Below are 22,520 nucleotides of genomic sequence, written 5' to 3' on the forward strand. Positions count from 1 at the left end.
GGGGTTTTCAAGCTTTTTGATACCCAGGACCCCCTGACGACCTAGAACTAGAAATGTAGAATTAATTTTTACATTTTTTTTAAATTCCTAAATTGAATTACTGGCTTTTGTTTCATATTATAGACTTTTATATTATGATCTACTAAAAAAATCGTTAAAAATTTATCTGGAAAATATTAGCTGTATTAAGTTTGATCTATTTTCTACTTAACTATTAAAGTATCAGATGTACAAACTTTAAAAAAAAAAATTCTCTCTCTTGCTCTCTCTTCACACACACACACGTGTACATACATTATACATATATATATACTGTATGTGCATGTATCAGTGCTGTCAAATTGATTAAATCGCATCTAACATAGTTTGTGTTTATATAATGTGTGTACACATTATATAAACAATATATAAATATATATATACACACACACACATCATATAAACAATCTTTTATGTTAGATGCAATTAATCGATTTGACAGCATTGATACATGCACATACACACACACACATATATATATATATATATAAATGCATAAAAATGCTGCATGTGACCCAGCGGAAGCTGCCACAGGTGTGTTTTCTGGTCGAGTCTTAAAAGAGAGGGTGCGAGTCGATGACCTGTCGGAAAGAATAAAGCCCAAGCAGAGCGATTCTTCACAGACAGAGCTCAAAAACACGACACACACCGGCCTTCAGTCAAACTCCACGTGAAAAACAGCCGTGTAACCAAAACCTGCTCAACTCTGCTCCGCCGAGTGTGAAGCTGTCAGGATGTGACCTCTCCATCGCAGCCGTGTCACGAAGGCCCACCTACATGGACACACACACACACACACACACACACACACACCTGTCAGAGCCAATATCAGCCCTCCATTCACTTCTTCAGCTCTGAAACCCCAGGTCAAGGATTGTCTTTAAATAGGAGACACCTGCCTGTTGTGTCCATAGCTCAACTGTCTGTGATCTCACACTACTTTCTAAATCTGTGCGTTATTTACTGCACTGCAAGCACATCAGATGCTTGAGGTCAAAGGTCAAGGTCACGAGGAGCGGGGCATCTTCCCTGAACGCCACAGCCGCAGAATCCATGTTTAAAAGCCTGTTCGAAAGATTTACATTCCAGATTTCACTGTTAACATGGCAATTAAAATCACATCTGGTAACACTTTACAATGTAATTAATAACACAAACAAACATTAAAAAGTGCTGTTTTTACAGTGGATTTCTGGCTACAGCTGCCAGGTCTTTACTGTAACTTTAACAGGATTTTTTCCAGTGTATTCAGCTATGAAGCATCCGGTCCTCTGGTCACTGTATCAATCAAAACGTTACAACCTCGAAAGAATCTCAAGGACAGTGTTTCAGGATTTTAGGGAGTACTTTGGGTTTCTTCAAAGACAAAGTCGTAATTCACTAGAATCCATCTGAATTTGCTATTAAAAGTCTTTTAAACCAGGATTTCATTTTTTTTCTTCTTCATGTTCTACACAGTCTATAGTAAACCAGCAGGAAAATGCCACCAAGTCACAGTAATGCACTTACATTTCAAAACATGTGGGCAAAAATGGCCTTAGAATGAAATGTTTTTCTTTTTCTGACAAAAACTACCATTCAAAAGTCTTGCAAAAATATATATTTTTTATAAGAAAATAATACATTTATAGAGCAAGGATGGACACATTACATTGATCAAAAGTTTTCCATATCAAATAAATGCTGTTCTTTAAAAAAGATTTAAAATTGAAAAAATGTTTTCAACACTGATAATAACCAGAAATGTTTCTTGAGCATCAAATCATCATATCAGAATGATTTCTGAAGAATCATGTGACACTGAAGACTGGAGTAATGATGCTGAAAATTCAGATTTGATCACAGGAATAAATTACATTTTACTATATATTCATGTAGAAAATATTTAATAACAACAGTTATTCTAAGCTGTAATAATATTCACAATATTACTGTTTTTACTTAATTTTTTTATCAAATGCAGCCTTGGTGAGCAGAAGAGACTTCTTTCAAAAAATAAAATAAAAATCTAGACACCACCAAACTTATGATCGGTAATGTAAATTATTCATAAAACAATGATGTTGGTTAAATTTTATGGATAAGAGTGCAATTTATGGATAAATTCTAATAATGTAATTATTCATATACTGAATTTACATAAGTAAATGGATAAAAAAAATACATTAAAGAATGACCTTTTGTAAACATAAACATACAAATAAATAATAAAGAATAAAAAATGTCAAATCAATTCTAAGTGGCCAATGCTGCTCTTCTGTAACCTACAGGCTGGTAACTGCTGGTTCAATACTGGCTGGATTACATAAACTTCCTAGTTCTATGAAGTGAAGTTATGGTTATTAAAACAGGATTCTGAGTTAGGATGTTTGTCACACAGCCAAGCCTCAGTTAAATGACTACAGCCTGACAGAAAGAAAACCAGCAGGTGAACACAGTACAACCAGTAAACACACAGTAGACCAGTCAGACCCACATCTGATGAACCACACATGAATAACTACAATCTCATTCTGTATGTCGCAACATGATTCTCAATAGCCTTGAGCACAACTTCATGCCAGAGGAAGACTGACACAAATAAAGGAAAGAGGTGGATTCCGCTCTCAGATTGTCTGGATGAGAGTTGGGAAACGGGAACGATACTGATCCCGGAAAGCGCACAGAGGGATTTCCAGAAACGCCGTCCGAAAGAAAGGACCCTTAAAAAATTCCCAATACTTCCATTAACCTTTAGGCACAAGGACCCAGAAAGCCCTCCGCACGCGTGAGTCATGAGGCAAGCAGCCTCCGCCAACACATAAACACACAACTGTTTGTTTGAAAAAAGCAGGTTGATCAGGTGGAAGTTTAAATGCTAACCATGAGCTGTCCATAAACATGTGCTGATGTTTTCCAATCATGTAACAGTAGAAAGAACATAAGTACAGGCAGCGCGCCAAGATATATCCCAGCTAACAGGGAACATTCTCAGAACGTTCTGGCAACTCATGAACAAACGTTCTTCCGGTAACATTAATAGAATGTTTTTTCCAAGTCATTTAATAATGTTCTCAAAACTTTAGCACAAATACATCATTAATGAAACGGTTTCGTCTAACATTTTTTAAATGTTGCTGCTTGTTTCAGAGAACATTCATAAAGTAACATTCCCATCATGTTTGAAGAATGATCAAATGGAATGTTCCCTTAAAGTTTGCATAGCCAAGGAACGTTTTCTAAACATTTAAAAAACGGGATGTTTTGAACGTTCCGAGAACATTCAGAAATAACTTTCTTAGAACATTGGATAGTCAATCAGTGGCAGAGCTTGGCTTTTCAGTGTTCAATATGACTGACAGAGTGCAACAGTGCCGGTCCACTTTTTCAGCAGCCTTGGTTACAAAGGGTTTGTTTCATTCATTGTTCTTTTTTTTTTTTTTTTTTTTACTTTGATAGAGTTTTAAGCCATGAATCAAACCAGCCAGAGGTACAAGACTGCAATTCCTTTATAAACACACCATTTTCACTGCTCAATAAACAAGCTACAGTTAGTCCAAAATGCAGCCGCTAGAGTTCTTACTAGATCAAGAAAATATGATCATATAACACCGATTTTATCATCACTACATTGGTTACCTATAAAGTTCCGTATTAATTACAAGGTATTGCTACTGACTTATAAAGCCCTAAACGGCTTAGCTCCAGTCTATTTAAAGGATCTTCTATCGCCCTATAATCCATCGCGCTCTTCAAGATCACTAAATTCGAGGCTTCTGGTCATACCTAGGATATCCAGATCCACCAAAGGAGGGAGAGCATTTTCACATTTAGCTCCAAAACTCTGGAATAGCCTTCCTGATACTGTTCGTTGCTCAGACTCGCTCTCCCAGTTTAAAACTAGATTAAAGACGCATCTCTTCAGCCAGGCATTCATATAATACTTTTAATCTTACAGTTCAAACTACAATCCGGCCTCTAGTTCATAAACGCCAGAGGAGAACTGGCCCCCGACTGAGCCCGGGTTCTCCCAAGGTTTTTTTTTCTCTTTTTTTTTTTTTTTTTAATAGATGGAGTTTTAGGACACCATTAGGTCACTTGATGGAGTTTTTCGGTTCCTTGCCACTGTTGCCTTTGGCTTGCTCAGTTGGGGATATTTTGGGGATATTTAATTTTATTTTATCAATCAATAAATTCCACTAGAAACAAACCTTGTTGTATTATTTTAATTTAATACTGTGAAGCTGCTTTGATACAATCTGTATTGTGAAAAGTGCTATACAAATATACTTGACTTAATGTGAGTGGGCTGCACTACAGCGTTCTTGGTGCAATTAGTTTGCTTCGATTCTCTGATTGGTGGAGATTTCTGTGCAGAATCATGGGTACTGTAGTTTTCAACAGAAATTCCACTGTTAAAGGTGCTCTAAGCGATGTCACGCGTTTTCTAGGCCGAAACATTTTTTGTCACATACAGCAAACATCTCCTCACCATTCGCTAGCTGCCTGTCCCCTGAACACACCGTAAAAAAACGCAATCTCTGTAGACAGCCCAGGCTCCACAAACGGCAACAAAAACAAACTGGTCCAGCCTGGACCACGAAACATAACACACAGTGTTCCAGCCAATCACAGACAATAATGATTTGGGTGTGGGGAGTGGAGGAGAGAGAAGCATGAAGAGGGAAGTTAGCTAGAGGAGAGATGTCCTAGACAACAACAAAAACTAACGTTCGAATTATATTATGTGGAAGAAATTTAATAGGTTCTATATGTTTGCATTTTCTTATATTCATAGAATCTTAGAAATATGATGATAATCAGATGAATGTAGTGTTGATACATATTCTTATTAATATATGTATGTCTATGTCCTTGTATATGACCGGACAAAAGTTAATGTGACTGAATGTATGACCGAGACGGAGAGTCTCCATTCAAGGGTGTAATATGATGTTATGGCTAAGATGTATCTTGATGTAGCCTCGGGAAAACAACCTTGGGGGAGGAACAACTATAAAGAATGAAGGATACCCCCCACTCGTTGTCACACTCTGCAGGCACTTTGACTGTATGACTGCTGACCTTTCCTTGCAAGGGAATAAATAATTGTTAAAGACAATTGATACCTGTTTGTCTCTTATTCAGTGCTGTAAAATTGTTTGCCACTACAATTCTCTTGAATTTTGATATGACCGACACACGACCAAAGAGACGACGTTCCGATGAACAAATAGCAAAGAAGAGGGACAAGGAGAAGGAACGCGTGAAGTCCCGAATTCATGACTGTTTCAGGAAGCACGGAAGGGAGGGGGAGGGGCCGGGATGAGGAGGAGGGAGGGTCGAGCTAGCCTCCGTTTTGTTTGACAGTACTTCGAACGTCAACAAGAAGTGACGTCACCCAACATCGCTTAGAGCACCTTTAATTGTGATTATTTAAAAAATAAGTTGAAATAATGCAGGCTGATAGTTTTAACACCGTAGCTTACAGTAGGTCTGGTAAAAATTAATTCCCCTGTGGATTTTTCTTCCAGAACCGGTCTGTTGCAACGCTAGTACATGTAATACAATTAATTTATTTAGAAAAACTTGTACTTTTAAATTTAATTATTAAAATATTTACAGTGTGTAGGTTGTGTCATTATTGGTATCGAGAATCATGGAATTTGATACACAGTGCACATTGAATTATTACACAGTCAACAATTGAAATGAAAAGCCCTTTTCAGACTGAATGTATAAATATTGACAATACTTTAATCTGGTCTCATGATCAGGTTACACACGGAGAGTGACATACATGTGGAAGGTGCAGGAAACAAGTGAATACTGATTTCTTTGAATGGCACACATCAGAAGAGCAGCAGAAAATCATTAGGTGACAATCATTTGTTGTGTGTAGTTGTGCACTGTGCTGATGTGCATAGCCTGAGATTGAAGAGAACAGTATCAAAGCATTAAAGTTGTCTTGGCTTAAAAATAAAGCATCTTAATAACGGCGATTAAAATACTGTCTAAAATAAATACTAAATCCAGTTCACAGAAGCTGCTGTGGAGTAAAAGACAGGAGAAAGCAGCACGTTTCCAGTCTTTGTCGGGCGCTATGGCGCGTAGGGACGGACTCTGGTCTATGAGGCATCCTAAAAATCAAGCGTTACCATGATTGAGGTGAGGTTGCCATGGATACCGTCCAGCATTTGATGTGAGGTCACTTCCTCCGGCTCGCATTAGTGAGAGTCCATCAGCTGGGATGGCAGTCACCACTTTGATACGGTGAATAATGCTAGCAATCGGCCGTATGATGGGGATGTAAGGTCAGATCCCATTGGTCAGGTCCTGAATAACGCCCCCCAACACCAGCTTCCGGAGAAACTCCTTCTCTTTGGATATGTTGTGTGTCCATGACTGGGTGTGTGTGAGAGAAAAAGAGAAACAGAAAGAGCACAATGAAGCAAACGGTCATTGAGAGTTTGTCACGTGCTGCGCTCAATAGAGACATGACGTCTGCACATGCAGCTTTGCTTTTGTTTTCACAACCCACAAAAGAAGTTTGGACGGTCCACCTCCAGTAAACATGTAAGACGACGGTCTGTCATACCACACTACACAACAATTACAGTGAAATATGGTGCCATCTACTGATTTCTGCAGATTTTTTGGTAATTTACGCTGAATCATCCATGTTTACTTTTGTTAAGATATAAAATGTACATGCTAAATACACAATGAAAAAATATATATACACAAGTCAACAATGACAATAGAGTAGACCTGACAATAGAGCTGGTTTCACACAACATGGGTGTGTTGAATAAGTAGTTATGGCCCTTTTATGCTATTTTAAAGGTTCCTAATGTTGTTGTGGAGTCTCCTACAACAGGTTTACATGCATCAAGGTCAAAAAACGGTTTAATTTCCTCATAATATACATTTGCACATCACCACATTTTCAATGATTCTCAAAGACTCGTCAGATGAATCAATCTCTCTAAATCCCTCCTTTCCACGAGCTACTCTGCTCTGATTGGCCAGACAGCTCAGTCTGTTGTGATTGGTCTACTGCATACAGCGTGCAGCTCTGCTTGTCCTGAGGCTCTCTACACCGTAAACTAAACACAGTAACGAACAATGACGTCGATTTTACCATATCAATCCGAGCGTGAGGCCGATGATGAAACAATGAAAGAACTAGTTCTTCAACCCGAACCTCCATCGTGATTCGACCAGGACTCAGTGTTTCTCAGTGATACGCTACTCAGTTTGAGGTACATTATGAGATGTTGCAACTGTAATTCCTCACCATCAGCATGAACAAATGCATGTCCATCAACAAACCGATTATTTTACTTGTACTAATTGTACTGTATTAGTATTTTTCTAATATATTGCGGTGAACATGTGGAAACTGTATCAATAACAGTGCATGTATGCAATGAGCCGAGCTCTAGCGTGAATGACTGATGTAACATAAACGTTGGCAAAACAAATATTGCTCCATGCTTAATCTTTCCTCAAAGTAGTGAGAACAACAGACAATCTGCATTAACAGACAGTTTTAGGTAATAGTGATTAGCAGTGCCACTATTAATGCCAGACAGTGATAAGGTGAGTTAGCCAGTTAGCAGGACCTACACAATATAAAACTCAAAACTAAGCATTTTGAACCGCATCTTTCAAGAGCTAGCGGTTTGCGAATCCTGCATTGAACTCCGAGATTTGAGAAGCAGTCATCAGTAAAATAAAGGGAACACAGCAAAAGTTTAGGATTATACTGCTGTGGTATTGTGGTAAAGATGAATTTTAACCACTGATTCTTCACATGCTCGTCCTTGGGCAGTGAAAAAAACAAAACAAAAAACAACTGGCTTTACCTTCACACTGTAGAGCACAGCGTCTTCTCAACATGATGCTATTCAGCATCCACAGGAATCAGCTGAAGTGTTTGAGGTTCAAGTTTTCCCTGGTGTCTGCGCACGCAATAAGTGGGCGGGCAATATGCTAATGTTTCGTCTCGACGTCACAACGAAACGGCTTATGACTCGTTTGAAAAACGATTCATTTCATTGATACTGTGAATAAGCTAAAGTCCCAAAAAGTCGGAGTTTTCCTTTAAAGGACAAGTTCGGTATTTTACACTTAAAGCCCTGTTTTCAGATCGTTTCTGATGAAATAGAACGGTTAAGATTGAAATTTGGACACATGCTGCTGGCCCGAGAATTTTCGGTTTCTGTGGTAGCACCCCCCCACCTCCACAATGCTGCATAGGTGCACTGGAACAATCCTTCCTAAAACGCATTAAACTTTCGTTTACAAAGACGTGAAACTCACCGAGTGGTCAGGGGTGTTCACTGATATGCTCACACAAAAATCGCTGCAGAAGATGCTTTCCAACAGGTGTTTTACCATTCGTTGTAAAACTGTGGATCTATTTTTCCAAACGCCTCACACCCGTAGATTCTTCCGTTGAGAGCTTGAATAATAGACACTCCAGCCCAGTTGGTGGCAATAATGCACCTTTGCCAATTGCAAGCAAACCACTGGCATTTCATTGAATACACAGAAGAAGCAGAAGATCGCTGTCTTAAAAATGTTTGGACAGCGTAGCCTACGATACCGCGACTGCATAAGACTACATAAAGAATACAAACAACCCCATTTCCGTTTGCGGCGGCGGAGTAATACCGTACCTCACAGCACATCCAATACAAGTCAATGGAGTTGGACAAAAACTACGATAAAACCTGTTGGAAAGCATCTTTTGCAGCGATTTTTGTGTGGGCATATCAGTGAACACCCCTGACCACTCGGTGAGTTTCAGGTCTTTGTAAACGAAAGTTTAATGCGTTTTAGAAAGGATTGTTCCAGTGCACCTATGCAGCCATTGTGGAGGTGGGGGGGTGCTACCACAGAAACCTAAAATTCTCGGGACAGCAGCATGTGTCCAAATTTCAATCTTAACCTTTCAATTTCATCAGAAACTATCTGAAAACAGGGCTTTAAGTGTAAAATACCGAACTTGTACTTTAACTATGACAAGACAGGTGTCAGAAATTCACCAGGGTTCAAGGTAAAAATGCCTCTGGAAGTGACAAATCTATTGGGAAAAGCAGTGAATTCCTCTTTTTTATGTTAGAGTTGAAAGGTAAACTTTTTCCTAAATATCAATTCCAAATATTGCTCTTTAATACGAATAGTAAAGCGGCTAGTTTTGGAACTGAGCAATCATTAAGATGAGGTCAGTGTGGTGCCGTTACCTCTTTGATTGCAGACATCTTTAGCTTCTCGTAATAGTGCAAAGGGGCACGAGGTGCATTCATGTCATATCCGAATCCGGCCACCGCCACCTCGTCACAGTTATGGAGGGCCATTGTGATTGCAACAGTCCCCAGTGTAGGAATATTCTGAAGGAAATAAAACACTTTTAGTATTACAAGTTGATTAGTATTCAGTGACAGCATATAAAGTACTCAGTAGTCATACATGTAGGCAAAGATACCTTTATAGAAAATGACTCAAGTTAAAGACACATTAAGAAAAAAGTAGTTTTTTGAGACTGAACTGGCATTAAAAATGCTCAACTCAGAGAACCCATTTTATAAATGATTCATTCAGACCAATTTATGAACCAATTTCACTCAAAAGGATTGCGCAAATAAAAATTATTCACGGCCATTTGTAAATTGAATGTGTCTGGCTTCCGGTCTCATCCGCTTCCAGTTTTTTTTTAGCTGTACAAAACTGCTCGTTGTACTGCTTGATATTACAAACTGGCATTTCATACCATATTATTTCAATGTATTGTCATAATTATAAACGTACTAGTATGTAGTGAAAATCGTTTTTTTTTTTTACTTCGTTATTCTTCTAGTTATTAACCTATAGAGGCTAATGAATCAGAAGTCTTGTGTATTCACAGAAAATAGCTTACTTACATGTTGCTAAAATAAGGTGGATAACTTGCAACTATATTGTTTGTGCAAAAGTAATGCATCAGAGTAAAATAATTCAGCTGCAAAAAGTCTAAGTAAACCGGAAAGACATCAGACATTTATACTCAAGTAGTCATTTTCTATTAAATGATGAAACAATCAAGTTTTTATTCATTACTATATGTTAATTGTAAGATTAAATGCATGACTGAAGATGGAAGTGCAACACTGAAGAGCCATGGATGGACTGAACGCTTATGTTGAGTGCACTGCTCACACACCTCAGTGCAGATAATGCAGCGTGTGACTGACTTTATCAGAGACACAGAGAGAGCAGGAGATGTGTGTGTGTGTGTGTGTTTATCAGCAGAGAAGGATCATCCAGTCACGACCTGATCCATCTGGGAGACGAGAGTGATGGTGAAAGTCTTATCACCACAGTGAGACACTCTCTAGGCTAATCCTGCTCCAGACACTCCGCCTGCATGCTGATAACAGGAAACGCATCACAGCTCGAGCCCCTCAAACACTCGTCTCCATGACAGCAGAGGATAAACAGACCCTGGATCAGGCGGGACTCATATAGTCAAGAGCTGCGTCCCAAATCACGTACTTGTGCACTATTCAATGCCATTTTGTAGTATAAATACAGCGAGTAGTGCGTACTGAAAACTCGAAAAAGAAAAAGTACACTCTGAGTTCCCGGATGATGCACTTATTTAACCGTGTGGAACGTTGGACACTTCATGCACTCAAACTGAGGCAGCTTTAATTACGTAGCAGAGGGTGAGGGGCTATCAGACTCCAATGTTGAAAGATAAAATAAACGTATAAAAGTTCTTACACTACACAGTTGAGTACATAGGGCATAGTACATAGTGTATAAGTGCATAGTGCCTCATTTGGGACACAGAGAGCCTGGGACTTTATGTTGTTGTTTTTATTATGCTTATATGCCGCTGTATATTTCGTTTTGTTGCTTATGTTTATCTTATGATTAAAGTAACGTTTAATGTTACTTCTCCTTTCCTGAACTTTGTAAAGTTACGAGTAAAGTCCTTGTAAAGTCCTTTCGTTTTGTTGCTTATGTTTATCTTACGATTAAAGTTACGTTTAATGTCCGCCGCCTCCTTCCCTGAAATTCGTAAAGTTACGTTTGATCACTTAAAATCAAATTATTTTATTTAATTCTAATAAAACAGCTGCGAGTGCTGAATTACTACTCATCCAGGTCACGTTCTCTGGGTTAACTTGGTTAAAACAATCATACTAAAAATTTTACTCTGTTGTTATGAGACACTTGTTGCACGTTGCAGTAAGCTAGATTGACATTAGAATATCATATTAATAAAAGCTTGATGATTTGTGTTGCCAAATGCCATTCAATTTATTTTAACTCTTTTGTTTGTTTTGAAGATGAAAAACGTACCAAGCACAATGTTCTCTCTCCATTCCTGATTTCTAACACACACTCACAGGGTTCGGCTGATCTTGTGTCTGTCAGAGCAGAAACTAAAGCTGATGCTCTCTGTATGTTTTTCCGTCGTCTCCGGTCGCGTTCATATGTAAATTGCATGAGCTTATTTTGTCTATTAGATTGAAAGATCTGAAAAAAACCCACACATTAACCCACCCATAGACCCTCTCCTTGAAGAAATCAGGACAGAAGTGGTTGAAAGTGGACAATAGAGACGGATTAAAACACCAGGTGTAAACGGGAAAGTGTCTCCCTCGTCTACTTGTGATCCTATCGACCAAAACGCATCTTAATACCAGGAGTAAACAGTGCCTTAACTTAATGCCTTCTCATGACATATTGCAGACTCTGCTCTGGCTGTGCGAGCTCATGTGTTTTGAAAGCTTTGGTGAGGTTATGCTTTCATAGCTATCTTGCTATTGCCCTAACTGTAATAGCAATGAATGCTGGGTTTCTCATGAACTGACTGCTTAAATGATTATAGTGTTTGCGCCTCACCCCTCTTCCCATGACGCCTTTATTAAGTGGAAGACCGATGAATCTGAAGGCCGCTTCCTGGATGAAATACGGGTTCAGGATCCGCATGTCTTGTGGATCTCTGGGAACGACACGTGCCACGGACTTCCAGAATCCCTCCATACTCCGCTGAAAGACATCAAGAACACAACACACTACGAATGAACATGAATGAACACTTGCAATGAATAGCTAAACCTTCGTGACTTCTCTGATGGTGAGCAGAAGCAGCTTTTCTTTTCAAACACTCCTTTGACTCCTGCTCTGTGAATATGCTATTATAACTGTGGAAAGGCCTTAAGGGAAACTGACACAGAGCGGTCACTCGCAGCCGCTGAATAACGCTCTCAGCTGAGTAAATAATCCGCTCACTTTGATATTAAGAATAAAAAGGGTGACGCTGCGTTTGAAGCCAAGAGCGTGTCCGAACACGGACCTCTCGCTCGCCTCGTGGGACGCCCACTTCACCTGCAACCAATAACAAGGACCGTACGGACACACCTGGGAGAGAGTGACTGTAACTACGCTTGACAACTCCGGTGGGATTTCATCAAACGGCATCCCAACCCTGAAAGTCACATATAAACACGCCGTGTAATTACGTCCTGCACAAAGCCTGTGTTTTCCTTTCAAGGAAGGGACGGGCTTTACAGTGGGTCACAAAAACAACAAGTGCTTTGACCCAGAGAGCCTTACTTGTGGTTTTCTGGTGTAACACAAACCATGTGTGACTCGGCATAACACACACTCAACTATCAGTCGCCATCAGCCTCCTTTAAGATGTGCACAAACTCCTCCCTTACAATCTACACCAATCAACTGATTCAGTCAATTCATGACAACTTCGAGGCATTCGCTATTTAGAAGATACTGAATGAAGCCATTGTATTTATAAAGCTTTTGTGATTCATTTCTACACTACCATTCAAAAGTTTGGAGTTAAGATGTTTTAAATGGTTTTGAAAGTCTCTTCTGCCCACCAAGGCTGCATTTATTTGATCAAAAATACAGTAAAACTAAGTTAAAATAACTCTTTTCTATCTAAATACATTTTAAAAAGTCATTTATTCCTGTGATCAAAGCTGAAATTTCAGCATCATTATTCTAGTCTTCAGTGTCACATGATCCTTCAGAAATCATAAAAAAAATTGTCGAAACACTTAATAATAAACGTAATAAATATTTTTACAGTATTCTTTGATAAATAGAAAGTTCAAAACAACAGCATTTATTTTAAATAAAAATCTTTTGTAACATTATGAATGTCTTTGCTCTCTCACATTCATTGCATCCTTGCTGAATTAAAATGAAATCTTACTGACTCCAAACCTTTTGATTGGTAGTGTGTTCACAATCAATGCCATTTCAAACCAGTTTGTACAAAATACTGCATTAATATCTTAAAATAATAATAAGTCATGATGTAAAAGTCTGACCAGCATTACTAAGAATGCAGAAAGCAAAGGTAAAAATCTGTTTTTCTACCCTACCACAGTAAACTTCGAGAGATAAAGCGGCAAACATTCAGCGAGCGCTCGGCAATGTGTTGTTGAGACTCACAGGGCGAGAGTGATAAACACACAGGTGGAAAATGTGACGTGGCTCAGGCAGAGAGAGGTGAACACAATACCCCGCGCCGTGGAGAGGAGAGGGCCCATTTAAAAGCCCCATGAAAAACAAGAAGCGCAAACAAAGCCAGAAAGGCAAGGAAGACCCTGTATCAATCACCCTGTGCAGGATCCTCCTCCTACATTGCACGAGGCCTTTGTACGCAGAGTTTCTCTGATACCTGTCACCGAGCTGCTGGAAACAGACCTGCAGGTAAAAAAAGAGCTGACTAATGATCACGAACTCTGAACTCTGGTGATGTGTGTCCGCCTGATAGTGCCGTCCAAATGGCTTATTGTGCTGTATCACACACACGGTCACTCAACACTGCCGTAGCAACAAACGGAAAACTAATCTGAGCGCAGTGTTTTCTGCACTGCTGAAAGTACAGAGCTAGTGGTCTAATTCAAAATTATGAGATATATCGATGTGTGTGTGTGTGTGTGTGTGTGTGTGTGTGTGTGTGTGTGTGTGTGTGTGTGTGTGTGTGTGTGATTATGTGTGTGTTTGTGTGTATCCTATATATATATATATATATATATATATATATATATATATATATATATATATATATATATATATATATATATATATATATATATATAGGATAAATGCTGTTCTTTTTTTACTTTTTATTAGTAGGGAAGGCTATTTTTTGCCCAGGAGTGTGTATATAAATATATAAATAACTTTGTCAGCAAACTTAGTTCCTGAATATTTCTCACGATTATACAAATAAAAAATAAAATAAAAAAAACTTAAATTTAAGTTATAAAAAGATGAGTGTTTAGCACACATTGTGGCAATAAACACTGTAATTGATTAAATATATTTCTTTATATTTTTACAATATATTTCTTCCCAATTTAGTTATTCATTATACGCATAAAATACAGGTTATTTTAGGTTTTATTGTAAAAATCACATATAATAGATAAATGTACAGTTGGCCTGTCACTCTCTCTAAATAAATAAATAATAATCTGTAATAATGACTGGTTATCATAACTAAATAAATACATCTTATGAAAGGGATAAATGTACAGTTAGCTGGTCATTATCACAAAACAAACAAACAAACAACTAAATCTGTTATAGTAACTGGTTAACAATAAATAATTGAATAAATTAATTATGAATCTTATGTAAAGAGTTAAATATATAGTTAGTTGGTCATTATCACAACACAAACTAACAAAAAAAAATAATGGCCAACTAACTTTAACTAACTAACTAACAAACATGAATGAATGAATAAATATATTGAACAAGCAAATCAATAAATAATACATTTATCAAGAGTATGCTTTAATTGAAAATAATTTAATTGTCATGTCTCTTTTTAGTCTTTTCAATGTGGTTGATGAAATAAAAAACCTTGTTATCTTTAAACCTCAATTTCTCTCTAGAGAAAATTAATGACTAATTGATTACTTCCAGAACATTTGACTTCTGTTTGAGAAGTAAACATCTCAATTCATTTACTCAAATAAATACATTTTTAAATGAATCGGAAAAAGACTCATGAGCTGAATCAAATGTAACAAATCGGTCAAAGTCATTACTTTCGGTCATATCCGATGTTATCCACACACATCCCCAGATGGGTAATCCTCAAACCCTTTGGTTTCTAGCCCCAAACTTCTCTTTCTTTGGTTAAAAGAGTTCCTGACACATTTTTGAGCGATGACGCTGGCCTGTAACCTGTGGGCGTGTGTTTGCCTGCTCTTCAGAGGGGCCGTGGAAGCCATTACGGCTCACACACTACAATGGCCGCTCTCAGTCGCTCTGGCACTCTGGAGGTGCGAGTCGCAGACTTTATCACAGAGTCCATCAGTTTCCAGTGGGCTGACACACACTGTGGCATTCATAAACCACTGTGGCTTTCTGCAGGAGTCTGATGAGTGGTAGAGGTCGCTGACCCTGACTTTGACCCCCAACCCTCGGTCTCCTCATGTCTGAATCACCAGACTCTGAAGACACGACAATCATAAACACTATTGTGTCTCAGTGTGTATGTCATACAAAGCATCTAATGATGTATAGACATGAGCTCGGTTCCTTCCTAGGCTGCATGTTTAGTAAGGCTCCGAATGACAGAATAGATGAGCTCACCAGGGTTCGTAAAAAAAAGAAAAGAAAAAAAAAATTATATTTAGGATGTGTCCCAAGAAAAGAAATCATGCATGTCGAATCAAAAATTATAGTCACATTGAATCTTCTTGAGTTGAATGAAATCTTCTCAAATGTTCTCAAAATTCAATCTTCTTGTAAAATGTTGCTTCTCTTCTCGCGTCAAATCAAATCTTCTCAAATTCTTCTTAAAGGAGAACTCCGGTCAATTTTAACATTGAGCTCATTTTTTTGTACATTTGGAGTGCTGTCAGTACAGAGAACAACGACAAAAATCGGTGTTGCCTACACCGAGTTATTCTATTTTTAAAATTTGCACCCTGTTGACTTCAACGGGGCAAGTACTAAACCTGCTTTTAGCCTCTTAACATCCTTGATGTGTCATTACAAGTGCACAGAAAATGTGAGTGATTCCTTCTGAGTGAACACGAGTGGATCTGACTGCAGTTGATGTGAAAGATATTAATAAAAATTATGTTTATTCAGCCAGCGCTCATACCTGTATTTTCTTACTGTTTTCAGTCGAAGTCCATAGTAGTCGTCGATTATCGAGTTCACGCGCATAGGTTTAGTACCTATGATCACGCGCGTGAACCCTCTTGAATGTTCTCAAATTTGAGTCAAAAAATAAAATCGCATCTTTTCAAATGCAATCTTTTTTTTTATCTTAAGAAATGTTCTTGAAATGTTCGTTCTGTTTGAGTCAAATCAAATCAGACTTTCTATCTATTTTTCTTAAATGTTCTCAAACCTTCTTGAATGATCTCAAATTTGAGTCAAGTACTCTTAGTCAAATTAAATCGAACCTTTTCAATCTTGTTCTTTAAATATTCGTTCTGTTTGAGTCAACAGATTTTCTCTAATCTATTTATCTAGTTGTCAAACCATCTTGAATGTTCTCAAATTGGAGTCACATCAAGTCAATTTGAATATTGTTTTCAAATTCAATCCTTTTTTAATCTTCTGAAATGCTCTTGCGATATTCCTTCTCTTCTATTCCTGAGTCAAATCAAGTCCTCTAATATATTCTTTATAAAGTTCTTAAATTTGAGTCACATTAAATGATCTTAGTAAAAACTAAATCTTATCTTTTCGAATTCAGTATTTTCTTCTCTATTTTTTACTTTTTTTATTCTTCTAATGAAATGTTTTCAACGGTCCTTCTCTTCTCTTCTCATTTATTGTTCAGTTTGTTCAGTAAATCACTGTTTTGGCAGTAATAGGTAATGGATCTACTTAAAACTCTTCTCTTCTCTTCTCTTCTCTTCTCTTCTCTTCTCTTCTCTTCTCTTCTCTTCTCTTCTCTTCTCTTCTCTTCTCTTCTCTTCTCTTCTCTTCTCTTCTCTTCTCTTCTCTTCTCTTCTCTTCTCTTCTCTTCTCTTCTCTTCTCAACAGCAGTTATTTTATTGACCCCTTGTCCACCAGCTCACGTTTACTTTACTGTATGGCCGCGTTTGAAGCCGATTTCAAAGAGGAGACAAAAGCAAAAGGACAGCAACTACAACCCGTCCACAACTAGGACAGCTGACACAACTCGGCAGATCTTCGGCTGGGCTAACATCTCACATATGGTGGCATTAGTCTAAACAGGCCACGCAAAGACAACCGATGATTTAGCTGTTTTGATGCATCATTTACGACAAGATATCTTGGCCGTTCTTTTGCTTTCAGAAGACATAGCTGCAATTTAACTCCAAATCAACAAAGATTCAAGTCAAAGAAACACAAGCTAAGATTACAGCCAATAAACACACACGAATGAAAAAACATCTAGTTCATCTCTGACCTCTCAATTATCCTCATCAGTATTCCTGACTGAATGTTCTGAACGGAGGAATATTTACAAGACGGACTGCACACTTCAAAACCTTCACCGAATTAACACGTTCCGCTCAATTTCACGTGTAAATTAGAGCCGTGATTGTAGCATGCAGTAGGACGAGAACGAATGCTTCACATGGACGGGTCAGTGACGGATAATGCTCTCGAAGTGGAAGAGACATTTAAACTGAAAACAATTATCTGAAGAATTCATTTCACCGGTCCTAGCCGTGAAGTTTTCGGTTTAAGTCTGTTTATCATTATGCAAAATTACCCAAATTCGACTTAAATTGGTTCATTTATTGTTCAGTTTGTTCAGTAAATCACTGTTTTGGCAGTAATAGGTAATGGATCTACTTAAAACGCACGCTATGGCATGAAACAATCTATCTTGAAACAATCAGAGTAGCTGAATGTTTAAGAGAAATAAACGTAAAACCATTTTAAGACTTTTTAAAGCAAATTAAAGTGTAAAATACCAATTTTGCAAAAACTAAAATACAATAACAATCTAGTTCAAACAATCAAAGTGTTTTTTTCCCCCCACAAAATACCCCCAAATATAACATGGTAAATAGTTTCCACCAAAAAATAGTTACTGTAGTATATTCCTAGTTTAAAATGTACAAGCATAATTGGTGAATATTGTCTTCAGGTGTCTTTAAACTGCAGTCCGAAGCAGCATTTACACCATGAAAATAGTTGTTTAAACACTTATTAAATTACACTACTGTTCAAAAGTTTGGGGTCAGCACAATAAAAAAATTAAAAAAAGACATTTAAGGGGCAATGACATGAGAAATCAAATTTGCCTTGATTTTTTTACATAAGAGGTCTTTGTACCATTCAAAGTTTTTTATTATAGCTTAAAACATCTTCCTCATTATAAACTGTATAAAATGTATCACTGTTTTCAACATCGATAATAATCGGAATTGTTTCTCGAGCAGCAAATCATCATATTAGAATGATTTTGAAGGATCATGTGACACTAAAGACTGGAGTAATGATGCTGAAAATTCAGATTTGATCACAGGAATAAATTACAGTTTAAAAAAAAATTACAATAATAAAAAAATATACCTATTTTGAACTGTAATCATTTTCCATAATATTACTGTTTTTATTGTATTTTTGATCAAATAAATGCAGCCTTGGGCTTGGACTTCTAAAAAAATGTAAAATATTTAGAGTTGTGTAAATCAGGTAATGACAGATTCTTACGGAAAGATGTAAGAAAAAAGCGTGCACTTACTAACAAAAGGAAAAGTCATGAGATGCTGAGATCTCAGAGATGCCTTATTAAAAGACTCTCATATCTGCCAGAATGCCTCCGTTTTTCTCTACACGTGACAACCAAGACTTTTTAAGACTTCAGGATCTTTTAGATTTTTTTCTTTCATTTAAGCCATAATATTATTTCTTTTCCAGGACCCCTTTCACATAAGAACACTCACGTACCATATTCAAGAGATTCGTTTCTCGCTCTTCTCCGAACCTACAATTCTCTCTTAGCCCTAATGGCTTTTGGGCTGGCGGTGGGAATTCTAATGGAGTAGGATATAGAAGGCACGTTATCTGTGTTTTTAGAGAAAGAGTAAGTCAAGCTGCGGCCCATGGGAAAAGGTGCTGTATGGAGACTCTCTAAAGACACATCAACAAATCCCAGCCATTATCAGGATACAGTCAAACATACAGAACTGCTCTCCCACAACCTGTATATGAATATAGATTCACTGAAAAATAGCCAGTGCTAAAAGTGTGGCAACAGAAATATTACAAGCAACTCCTGACGACCAGCTACACGTTGGTGACTTTTATTACAGCGCTGTGACCCGGGGATCCAAATAATGCGGAAATGTCCTTGAGCTGAGTGAACTAGAGTCAGCTTTCATCATGGGAGACGGTCCTCAAGCAGAACAGAGACCAGATGTGTGCGCCATTTTCATTAGCATTCTGGAGATAACGGCGAGAAAGAGCTGCTTGACTGAACCCAAACCCAGGAGACAAGGTGCCCATTCTTGCAGCCCAGATTACACAATTAAGCACATCATTGAGCTCCTGTCAGTCGCCTGAGGAAACGCTACACTGGCCGTCTCACGCACAGCTGCATGAAACACAAAGCCTCATCCGGCTCTACTCACTACAACGCCAATGCCGTTTCATGGGTACCTGCGCTGACAAACTTCTGAGTTTCAGGAGTGGTCTGCTTTCCACTTAGATTGGATTCAGCAATTTTACACTCATCAATCTTGTAAATCCATCCCTCTTCTAAACATTGTAATAATTGTTATGACAATGGTGTTATGACACCAAGATAACGTTATCTAGCTGCCTAGCAAAACTGCAAAGATGACTGTATAGTTTTGAAAGCATCAGTAAGAAAAAACTTCATCCCTGTTACAGCAAAAGTGCTTGATATTTATAGTTACATTATAGCTGTATAATTTCCAGCTTGTTTTTAACTGTGAACAGAAAATGTTTTATGTTAAAATATGTAGCTAAAAATAAAAAAATGCTCAGTCTTTTTTGGTGGGGGAAGTAATAAAAAAAAAAACAACAACAACTGGGCCAGCAATAAAACAAAGTCTTGTTTTTTGATCCCTGTCACTTATATTTAATATCAGCGTACAGAGCACACACTGTGCCGCCCCCTACTGGTACATGCACTGCAGGTCTACATCTAATAATCATCTTTTAAAATATGCATGACTGATTTTTTTATCAGACGACTTTCTTTTTTTTTTTTTTTTTTTGCATTTTCTGAGCTATTGTAAAGAAAAAACTGTGGAATAGACTTAAACATGTTATGAATGGAAATGAGAATACGGATGCAAAAGAACCAAATTAGTCACAATATTTGATAAATACTTTTAATAAAAAATAGAGAATGTAATTTTGTTTGTGAGCTTGTTAGTCGTGTGCTGTATGAGTGGTCAAGTTTTTGCATGTCTTACAAGCCTTTCCCGGTACACCATGTGACGCAGCCATTTGAAGTCCATGGGTTTGAAGGCGGAGAAGACGAAAAGCGAGCTCTTCTCGTAGCGCTCGGGTTTCTGGATGGCTCCTTCAGGGTAGGTGATGCGCATGGTGGTCTTCGTGCCCACGTCCTTCTCGAACCCGGCGACTGGAGCCTCGTTCAATCTGAACCATGAGGACAAATATCAACATGAAATCCAAATCTGAGATCCATCAGTGAACATTATTAAATGTTAATGCTTTTCATAATTACACATCAAATGTATTAACTTGTTACCCTTCTGAAACAACAACTGATTTCTGTTAATATGCCAAATATCAAGTAGTAAAAGGAAATTTTTTTTTTTTATTATTATTAACTTACCGTACAACAACATCATATTGATCGATTTTGGAGCCCAAGGACTTGTTGAACAGAATGCCTCCATTTCCAATAATAATACACTTCTTACAACTAAGACTGCAGGAGATAAATACAAAACGTGATTAAAGCAACTGATAAACTCTACAGCATTACAAGTTGAAAGCATGAAAACAGAAAGTGTTGATATACAAGATATTGTTTATCATGTAATACACAAATGACGTGTTTTGTGAATGCTGTTGTGTTTTGGTGTTTATGTGGACGTTAATTACCTGTCTAGTTCTGAACCCAGCGAATAGCTATTTGTAGCTGATAAAATATGATCGATGATCTTTTCTGTGGACAGAGTTAACAGATATTAACTCATTTAGATAGAAAGACTATAGAAAATGCATCAAGAGCTGTGCCAAATACACAGAAATAACTTTCAACAGAAATGACACTGATGTACGGGATCTTATGATGGGCCACGTCGCAGATTCACCCATTTATCAGTAGCCATTTGCTTTTATACAACTGAACTCAATTGACTTAAGATGAAAATATAATATCTAAGTGAAACCCAAAAAAGATCATAAAATAGTGCTAAATTAAAAAAAAAAAACAGGCTTTGAAGCACTGTGTGTTACTGTAATAGCAGATGTGTGTGTAGCTGATGCAGACAAATGGCTAAAAAATAAAATTTGCAGTTTTTAGGCTTGGTCTTTGCTGAAACACTTATTATTATTTTGTACAAACATAGTTGCCAGTTCTACAAATGGTCAGTTTGACTGTCTGAAGCTCTTCTCAAAATGTAGCCTAAAAAGCCAATATTTTTTTTTTTTTTTTTTTTTTTACTGTGAATGCATACATTTTGCTTAGGCCTATATCATTTGATGCACCGAAATTACCAGCCAAAACAGGAAAAAAAAAAAAAAAAAAAAAAAAAAAATATCACCCGAAATGGTTTTGGAGAACCGATATCAGTGAGGTTTAATCAGAGTTTCTCCTATGGCACGCTTTGACTGAATCGTGGATAAACCACAAACATGTCAAGGGTTTGTGGTTTTTGATTGATAATGATATGGATCATTATCAATCAAATATTGATTGTTTTTATTAAAACATTATTGTTCTTGATTGTTTTTGACAATTCTTGTTTTTGATTGATGATATGGATTCTCAAGATCAATATTTTAGTCTGTGCTGTTTTCGGTTGATGAATGAACAAAACGTCGCTTTCTCCTTTTTAATGTGAAAACAAAGCGTGTCTCAAGCTTAAAATTCTGTCAATTTTATTATGCAATTCAAACAAAAGGCTAAATGTAGCTTTGGTGCTCTTGAGCGACAGAGCGTCTAAAGAGTATACCGATCATCTCATCTCCTCTATTACAGAACTAATTAAAGATGAATAAACAGAAGGAATGTTAAAAGATACATTACAACTTACCGAAATGTGTTTCAACCACAGAAAGATGTTAATAAAACGGCTTGAGAACAATATGGTCACATAATGTTACATTTACCACAGAAAAGCCATTCAATGACTACAAACTGGAGCGTTAGCTAGAAAAAAAATTAACCATAGAAAAGAGCATAGGCCTATTGCTAAATATATACAGCAGCACTGTACATATTCATTATATTTTGACTTAACCTGTTACATATTTAATGTATATTTGAATGTCTGTCATGA

The 22,520-nt window shown here is 37.4% G+C and overlaps 1 protein-coding gene across 4 annotated transcripts in view; it reads right to left on the minus strand.

Annotated features, from left to right (window-relative positions):
- Positions 1–4,405: 4,405 nt before the first annotated feature.
- Positions 4,406–22,520, minus strand: part of st3gal3a (ST3 beta-galactoside alpha-2,3-sialyltransferase 3a) — a 50,210-nt gene continuing 32,095 nt past the window's right edge. For all 4 annotated transcript variants that reach the window (XM_081379770.1, XM_081379769.1, XM_081379771.1 and 1 more), the window contains 6 exons: positions 21,118–21,181; positions 20,846–20,941; positions 20,460–20,646; positions 11,923–12,069; positions 9,273–9,419; positions 4,406–6,423 (listed from right to left, as the gene is read on the minus strand). In XM_081379770.1, coding sequence (XP_081235896.1) covers positions 6,334–6,423; positions 9,273–9,419; positions 11,923–12,069; positions 20,460–20,646; positions 20,846–20,941; positions 21,118–21,181 — 731 coding nt within the window. In that variant the 3' untranslated portion in view covers positions 4,406–6,333. The remainder of the gene's footprint in view (positions 6,424–9,272; positions 9,420–11,922; positions 12,070–20,459; positions 20,647–20,845; positions 20,942–21,117; positions 21,182–22,520) is intronic.

The sequence above is a fragment of the Scardinius erythrophthalmus genome (genome assembly GCF_964197995.2).
Source record: "Scardinius erythrophthalmus genome assembly, chromosome: 12".
In the NCBI taxonomy this organism is placed as follows: Eukaryota; Metazoa; Chordata; class Actinopteri; order Cypriniformes; family Leuciscidae; genus Scardinius; species Scardinius erythrophthalmus.